Source organism: Cervus canadensis, chromosome 21, assembly GCF_019320065.1.
Source record: "Cervus canadensis isolate Bull #8, Minnesota chromosome 21, ASM1932006v1, whole genome shotgun sequence".
Taxonomy (NCBI): domain Eukaryota; kingdom Metazoa; phylum Chordata; class Mammalia; order Artiodactyla; family Cervidae; genus Cervus; species Cervus canadensis.
The window spans coordinates 39,961,209-39,969,818 of record NC_057406.1 but is presented as its reverse complement, the minus strand read 5'-3'; the positions used below and the strand labels follow the sequence as shown (position 1 = coordinate 39,969,818).

The following is an 8,610-nucleotide window of genomic DNA, read 5'->3' as shown; positions in this document are numbered from 1 at the left end:
CAGGCAGGTTCTTTACCACTGAGCCACCTGAGTGAGTGTTCAGTCGCTCAGTCGACTCCGACTCTTTGCAACCTGGTGAACTGTAGCCCGCCAGGCTCCTCTGTCCATGGGATTCTCCAGGCAAGAATACAGAGTGGGTTGCTGTGCCCTTCCCCAAGGGATCTTCCAGACTCAGGGACCAAACCCCTGTCCCTTAGTCTCCTACGTTGGCTGGGGGGCTCTTTACCATTAGCGCCCCCTGGGAAGCCCACTGAACTTCCATACATATCTTTCAGGGAGAACATTTTCCAGTCAAATCTGAGGTTCGGTCTCTCAGTCCACCTTCCTGGAATATTTGCTTGTGTGTCTACCGGGTGTCACGACGCACACCCACACGCTCCCCTCACCCCACCGCGTACCTTATACCCAAATCCCTAAAAAAGCGTACCGAAGTGGTGTGGAAGGGGTGACAATGTGGAGATAGTATGGATTTAGTTTTTCACTTTTCAAAGGAGTAAGAGAAGATCTGTGATGTCGTTGTGAAGAGGGGGAAGTCAGAGGAAAGAGCAGAGTAAGAAAGCCATAGCCTTGTGAAGAGAAGAGTTCAGGGTTTAATTCCTTTTGTCTTATCAGCCGCCGATTGTACCTGCTGGAAGAGCAGATAAGTTCAAATGAGTACAGAGCTGGGGAACTGGAGCGCCTTGACTACATTACACTGACCTGGAAAATGTCAGGATAAATTACGGAATGGGTCGGCTAGGGGAAGTTGATAACTGTGGTCATTTTAGAAGTCTTAAAGCTTTGTGGATATTGAGTGGGTTTTTTTGTTTTCTTTGTGCCATTGAGTAGGCACCGATTCGGTGAGGAAGGATGGCTTGTGAGCGGGGTTGAGCGCTGGTGGAAGGATTCAAGGACTACGATCTTAAAATAAGATGGACATCCGCACTTGTCAGTTTAAAGTATGTTGATGCTCCAGATCGTTGTGGGAAATGATTTCGGAGCAGCCGTTAACCTTTCCCCAAGCTGCATTTCTTTTTTAAAAATTCAGGATAGGAAGCATCCCCTCTGCGGCTTTGCCTCTTGCTGGCAGCCGGAGGCGCGTGTGTGGGGTCGCCCTTGAGCCGCAGCCCGGGCCGCCGGGCTGGCACGAATCCCGCCAGCATCCGGTGCTCCCTCCGAGCCCGCTGGACGCGCGCGCACGTACAGCCGAAACGCGCGCTCCCGCCCCTCGCGAGCGCGCCCTCCCCTCAGCGCCCGCGCCCGCGCCCTCCCCGCGCTCCCACCGCCAGAACGCCGCTCAGCTGACCGGCGGGCGCCAGACGCCGAGGCTCCCAGCTCGCGAGCGCAGCTGCGGCGACGCGGGCCTCTCACGGCGACACTCCCCCCGTCTGCCCCTCCCGCGCCGGGCACCGGGAGCGGGACCGACCGGGCACGAGCTCGAGGCCGCTTCCCCGGCGCCGAGCGAGGAGCGAGGCTGCGCTGACGAGCGGCGGCTGCGCGGCCATGGGCTCGCCCGGGTCGCCCTAGGGCGGGCGCGCGGAGACCGAAGCCCGAGTGGCAGCCTCAGCAGCGTGTCCTCTCAGGCGACGGCGGCGACAGGAGCATCGCGGCCGGGATGAGCGGGAGCGGCGCGGCGCCCGGCCCGGCCTCGGGCTCCTCCCCGGCCGCCTGCCGCTTCGCGCACTACTTCGTGCTGTGCGGGATCGACGCGGACAGCGGGCTGGAGCCGGACGAGCTGGCGGGTAAGGCCGGGCTGCGGCAGCGCGGGGTCCCCCTCAGGGACGCGGGGGACGCTGCGGGGACGCGCGGGAGGCGGGGTGCCGGCTCCAGACAAAGTCAGCTCCCGGTGGCGCTCGCTCGCTGGCCGGCCAGGCTCTAGGGCAGCGATTTAATGACATTGTTATTTATTCCGCGTGCAGGGTGCTCTGCTGAGCCCGCGGGTGCCCACAAGCCGGCCCCCTCGCCCGCAGCTGCCCGCGGGGGCGGCCGGTGAGTCACCGGGCACGTTAACTCCCGGCCTCGCTGCGCTCCCGCCCCCCACCCTCAGCCCCGACCTCGAAGTTTCAGCCTCTGCACGTGACGCGGCGCCCCGACCCTTCGGGGAGGGGGCGTCCGAGGCCGCGGGGCCGCGGGGCGGGAGTCCACCCAGGCGGCTGCGGCGGCCCGCGGGGCGAGCGCCGGGCGGGAGGCTGACTGGACTTCATCCTTGAGTGTTCGCGGTCTGCGCCGCCTCCGGCCTCGGGTTCTGCGCTGACGGTGGAGTCACCTTTTGGAATCCTGTCGATTTGGCAGTATCGCGGGGGCTGGCGAAGATCTTTGAACCTCGGGACTTAGGACGATGCTTTGTTGATACCGCCTATAGGGTTCCGAGTTTAAGTAGTTAGTAGACATTTCCACTCAGCTGGGTGCACCGAGTATTGCTGCCTGTGTTTTCCCGGAGGGGCATCGTGCGTCCTCTTGACTCATTATTTGATGGCGCAGTGCGGGGCTGAGCTGGGGAGCAGCCTCTGGAAAGGGGGCTGTTAAAGGCTGGCGGTGGAGGGGGCAGGGGTGTGTGCGCAGTGTCAGGAGGAGCCTAGGGAGAAATGACTGATTTCATTTTTCACGCCTATTTCTTTCTGCTTGCCTTCTTGGGTTCTGAATCTCGATTTTTTTTTTTTTTTTTTTAACGTGTGAGACAAGTGACATCTACCGCTTGAACTTTATCTGTGTCAGTGTTAAACACTTAGGTCATAGCCTTTCAGAACAGCTTTTTTGGACATAGCATTCTTGATTGCACCAGTGTGTGTGTGTGTGTTTTCCTTTTTTGGCGGGGAGGGAGTGACTGTGAAGAATGTATTAAATAATAAACAGTAGTAAACAGGACTGTTCAGCCTTTAGAACATACCCACCAACTCACCTCTTGGCTAAATGAATATCTTAAGTCAGTTTCACAGCAAAACATTTTCAACAAAATCTATGTCTAGTTTTACTTAAAAATTTTATTTGAAAAGATAGATGAGTACCAGGCTATGTGTAATTATATATTCCTGTCGTTTCTTCATGTACGTTTTAAGAATGGCTTTGTTAAGTGTTATGGAGTTAGAAAAAAGAAATGTTTGGAGAGATTCCTCTTTCAGGATTGGTGAAGGGGTTATTTTAGGTTTCTAGAATTCCTTTCCCCCTAGACATTTCCCTAAACATTTATGACACTGAGTCACTTGGAGACCTTCTGTCAGTGGCTACTGATGACTGGAAAAAGCCTGTATTTTTTTCTTCATTGAGTCTGTATGCCTAGTAAAGCTAAAACAACACCTGTAAGTGTGACCTGAGTCTCTTTGGGCATAGTGCAAATGGCTTTAACAAAACAGTAAAAAAAAAAAAAAATTTAATGTATTCATTCAGTAAGTAGTTTTGAAAGCCTTTAGGTGTAGATTGTGTTCTAGGCACTGGGCTCAGCTGTAATCAAAGCAGTCAAAAAAATCACTGCCATCATAGAGCTTACATTGTAGTGTAAAGAAATAATAAACGTATGTAATTTTGTCAGAGGTTATTAAGTGCTGTGAGGAAAAATACATCTGGGAGATGAGAGTAGGCCAGTGCCAACAGAATGATGGAATTTGTAGGGTTGTAATGATTTTAAATAAGATGGTTAGGGAAGGCCTCACTGATAAGGTAATGTTTGAAAAGAACCCTAAAGGAGCTGAGGAAGCTGGCCATGTGGATTGTCTCAGGGAACAGCATTGTAGGCAGAGGAAACAGCATGTGCAAAGACCTGAGGTGGAAGAGTTCCTAGGTTTGTGGTAACAGCAAGGAGGCCATACTGATACCAAGTAAGAAGGAGAGTAGTAGCTGTTGTCATTGAGAAGAAGTAGGGCTTCATAGACTGTTAGACTTACAGATGGGAAACCATATCACTAGGCTTTGAGCAGTGTAATGAGATCTGATCTGCCTTCTAAAAAGATGGCTGTGGCTGCCATGTTGACTAGACTATATCAAGAGGCAGACCAGTTAGGAGGCTCTTTTTCACTCTTTGAGATGAAAGTTGTTGGGGGTTAAACCAAGTTATGTGGTTAGAAGCTGAGTATATCTTGAAGGTAGAGCCAGCAGGACTTCACGATGAATTGAGTATGGTATTCGTAATAAAAGAAAATGATTAAAAAAAAATGACTCCAGGATTTTCTCCCTAAACAATTACAAGCATCTGTTTACGGAAATTGGAAGACTGATGGAGAAGCTGGCTGGAGATTAGTTTAGCTTTGGACATATTAAGTTTGAGGTGCCCATTAGACATTCAGATAGAAATACCAAGTAGGCAAGACATCTGTCAGGGCCCCTGACTTTATTTTTAGGTGTAAGTTGAAAGCCTTGAAGTTGGGTGTTGTCACCCAGGGAGTGGATATAGATAGAAAAGAGAAGAGGCTTGAGGATTGAGTCCTGGGGATATTGGAACATTCTGAGGTGAGAAGGATGAGATGGAAACAACTGAGGAGTTTAAGAAATGCGGCTAGTGTGACAAGAGGAAAACAAGAGAAGGTAGTATCATGAACCCAACTACCAAGTTCTTAACTTTTTCCACAGAGCTACATTTAGGGATCAGGAAACAAGGCTGGTGAATTAAGCAAATTAGTCACAAGGTTGTTTCTGTTTTGCTGCATTAATTTCAAAGTTAATGATAGTTAGGTTTCTATTTTACTTTTCTGGAACTAATCTATTTTTATCATACTGTTTCTTAGCAAGTTGTCACCCTGCCTTTAGAAGATCTTAATTGACTTCTATTAAACAAAAACCAGTTGCTTTGTAGACTTTTTCTTAACATATACATATTCGTAGACTTTACACTTTGCAGGTGGTGGGTCATTGTTATCAAATGAAGAACGCGAACCATATGATGAAGTAACAGTTAAATAGACTGAGATCTTATGAGAAATGAGATCTTGTAATTCAGTGATCTGGGCTCTAGCTTGCTTTTTAGACACTCCTCCAGTAAAGCTTTGCTTTACCAACATTGGAAAACACTTCTTTCATCGCATATAGGTCTTTTAACAACTGAAAATAATTTAAATATATATAAATTTAAAATATGGAAGTCCTAGAGATTTTATGGAGGTGTCTCTCTCTATATGTATACTGACATAGCAGTATTGAGCTTCCCAGGTGGTGCTAGTGGCAAAGAACCCACGTGCCAATGCAGGAGACATAAGAGATATGGGTTCGATCCCTGGGTCAGGAAGATCCTCTGGAGGAGGGCATGGCAACCCACTCTAGTATACTTGCCTGGAGAATCACATGGGCAGAGGCGCCTGATGGGCTACAGTCCATAGGGTGGTAAAAAGTCGGACACAACTAAGTGACTTAGCATGCAATCACACACAGCAGTATTGCCTGTTGTTCTTCTCTGCCATGTCTTAGCTGTTGTGCTTCTCCTACTCACTGTGTATTTTCAAGATGTATTTGATCCATAAACAAAAACGTTCCTTAAATGTTAAAGCAGAAATATTTAAATTTCCTTTAATGTTAAAGATAAGATGTTTCAGACTGACTGTTGCATAAAGAAGAAAGGAGGTGTAAATAGAAGTCACTGGAATTAGTTGATGTGAAGGGAAGTAGGTCATTTTGAAATTTTCCTTTATGTCTCTCATTTCCTCTAAGACCAAGCTGTAGGAATTTATGTGACTTGATTTACAGCAACAGATCTTTTAGGCAGTGGGAAAATGAAGGATGTAATTAGACCTTTATTCAACTAAAGTAAATGTGCAAGCCCCCAAATATTCCTTCCCCCAAGAGGGAAAGGTCTTTGCCGCTCTCTTTCATAGTACCTTGTACATAGTGTTTAATGAGTCTGAAAATTGTGTGGTGACCAGAATATTCTTAAAGCTTTTCCATGGTATCTTGGATTCAGGAATGCTGATAGATATGGAAGTCTGATGGATGAGATCCCTGCTTTGTTTTGAGATCTTCCTTGGTGCCTCCAGCTGTTTATTTTTAGCCTTGGTGTCTTGGCTGTGGTTTAGAGTTTAGAGGCAGTGGAGACCATGTTCTGAATTCAGATATAAAATTTCATTAAAACTGACAGTATCATGCCACAGTAGTACTGGAAGGGACCTTAGACATCATTTAGAGTGGAGAAACCAAGACTGAGAATTTAAGATCTCAGAGATCCCTTTTGATCAGAACAGGCACCAGACTAAAGTCTGGTTGTTCTTTTTTTTTGGCCGTGCCATTCAGCTTGTGGAACTTTGCTTCCTCAACCAGGAACTGAAACCAGGGCTCTAGCAGAGAGAGCAGCAAGTCCTTAACCACTGGACCACCAGTTCCAAGCTTGGTTGTTGTAATGCACAAAGCTGCATAGTTATTTAAACTCAAAAAAAGATGAGCTTAACCTGGGTTCAGCAAGCATTTCAGGGTTACTCTTAATCCAGACTGAATGTCATAGTCAAGACTGTGCTAAAGTCTTTTAAAACCAATGCCAGTGGGAGGGGGGATCGGGATGGGGAATACATGTAACTCCATGGCTGATTCATGTCAATGTATGACAAAACCCACTGCAATGTTGTGAAGTAATTAGCCGCCAACTAATAAAAATAAATGAAAAAAGAAAAAACCAATGCCAGGCCTACAGGGCTGGGTGGGATAGGAGCTTCCCTGATCTGAGCACAATTGGTAGTGCCTCAGTTGTTAACTTTGCTGACATCCTTGGTCCACAGTAGATTATGTTTGGGAGTTTGGAAGGTCTGGCCTGGTAACTGGGGTGCTGGGGAAGGAATAATACAAGGATCGATTTCCGTTCGAATGGGGCCAAAGAAGATTCAAGGTCTAATTGCTGTGGTATAGTGATACTTGATTTTAAAAATCCACTTGGAATAAAATTCTTTACAGTGAAATTGTCCCAACAGTGAGGGCAGCTAAGTCCGTGTGGTAACCCTAGGGCTCAGGCATCTGCTGCCCTGGTTCATGCAGGACATACCAGCATAGGGAGCTCAGAAGAGCAGAGAAGATGAGATGGTTAGGAAAGAGGGGAGGACGGAGGAACTTAAGTGTCTTTGGAGGAGAAATAGTAAGAGAAAGGGGAAGAAAGGGGACGAGAAGATAAAAAGGAGGCTGGAGGAGGGCACGTACATAATATCCAGTGCTGAGGAGTTGAGACAGACTGTCCTGACATCCCTGAGTATATTCTTTGATTTGCATTTCCACTTCTGGTCACAGACACTCTTGGAGTAATAGAAGTAAATGTCTAGAATACAATGCATTGTTAGTCATAATTTCCATTGAACTCCATATGGAAGAAAACATTTTCTTCTATAATTTGTTAGAGGGTAGAGGCAGTTCCTACATAAGGTACTTCAGTCAACTATACTTCAGTTTTAAAAAATAGGTACTTTAGGAAACAAGTGCCGTATGTCCAAATCCTTAACAGTTTTGATTAATAATGACCTAAATTTTGCTTTTGGTAAAGCCATAGCTAGCCTTTATGCTTTGGATTAATTTTTCAGTGTTAAATGCTTAGAGTGTGCCACATTGAGGAGTATATAGGTGACAGTCACTGTTTTGAAAGAATCTACAATAAAATAGGAATAATAAAATAACTTTCTGCATGCCAAGCACTGGCTAAATGCTTCATAACTATTACCTCATTTCGTCCTGACAACACCCTTAGGAGATGGCATTATTTTCTTTATTTTACAGATGAAGAAACTGAGGCTAGAGAATTTAAGTACTTTGCCTAGGTTCATACAAGAAGTGAGAAGCCTGAATTAAAAGTCTGACATGATCCGTCCATGCTTGTAACCTCTACATTCGATGCCTCCTTCATAATACATACTGTATCACACAGGTTATAAATTCTGCCAGTACCCTACATGGATAACCTTATAATAAAGTGTGATTATTGTTTAACACCTCTGTAGAAAAAAAGGTGTTAAGAAGGAGAAGACTAGTCTTTATTACCTTTTAAGACCTGGCCTGGCTTGTCTCCTTGCAGGCAGCACTGCATGTATTTTTTATTCATTTATCAAAACAAAAATTAAAAAAGTATATATTTGATACTACTCCTGTTCTTATTAATGAATATAAGATATAATGGAAGTATAAGGTATTTACTGCACAAATAAAAACACTACTTCCAAAAAATTTTAAACCTTTTGTTCTTCTTATTGGATTTTATACCTGTCTTTTCTTGGCATAAATTACCTGTCCTTAGATAAGTTTATAGTTTTTAAAAAGAATGTTGCTTGTTTGTGAAACCTTGGCTGGTGTGACTGTCAGTACAATTGTTAAAGCTGTATGTACAGTCAGAAGCTGAGAATCTGGTCCTGGGTCTGTTATTTAGGACAGCTGTGGGTCTCACATGTTTTTATATGTATTGAAGGTGTTAAATGAGGTACTTGGTTTCTGAATTTGGCACTCCTGTCTTTATGGGTTGGAAATTGTTTTTGAATGAAAAGCTAAGTGTATCAGTTTTTTAAAAGATTAATCCTAAATGACATAGAACATGAAGACTGAATATACCCCATATTTCACATGAGGATTGATGAGTAATTATAATCTCAGCCACAAGGAATGGAAAAAAATAAGTTAGTCTGTGTTGTGCAGTTTTTTAGTAAGCTTTTTGAAATGTTAGTTCATGCGCGCTCAGTTGTTATCTGCATGGAC

The 8,610-nt window shown here is 45.5% G+C and overlaps 1 protein-coding gene across 7 annotated transcripts in view; it reads left to right on the top strand.

Annotated features, from left to right (window-relative positions):
• The first annotated feature begins 1,296 nt into the window (after positions 1–1,296).
• DENND5B (DENN domain containing 5B) overlaps positions 1,297–8,610 on the top strand; it is a 213,413-nt gene continuing 206,099 nt past the window's right edge. For 6 of the 7 annotated variants that reach the window (XM_043439981.1, XM_043439976.1, XM_043439980.1 and 3 more), the window contains exon 1: positions 1,446–1,721. In XM_043439981.1, coding sequence (XP_043295916.1) covers positions 1,595–1,721 — 127 coding nt within the window. In that variant the 5' untranslated portion in view covers positions 1,446–1,594. Of the gene's footprint in view, positions 1,722–8,610 lie in introns of all 7 variants that reach the window. The other variant, XM_043439977.1, reaches the window with a different exon arrangement.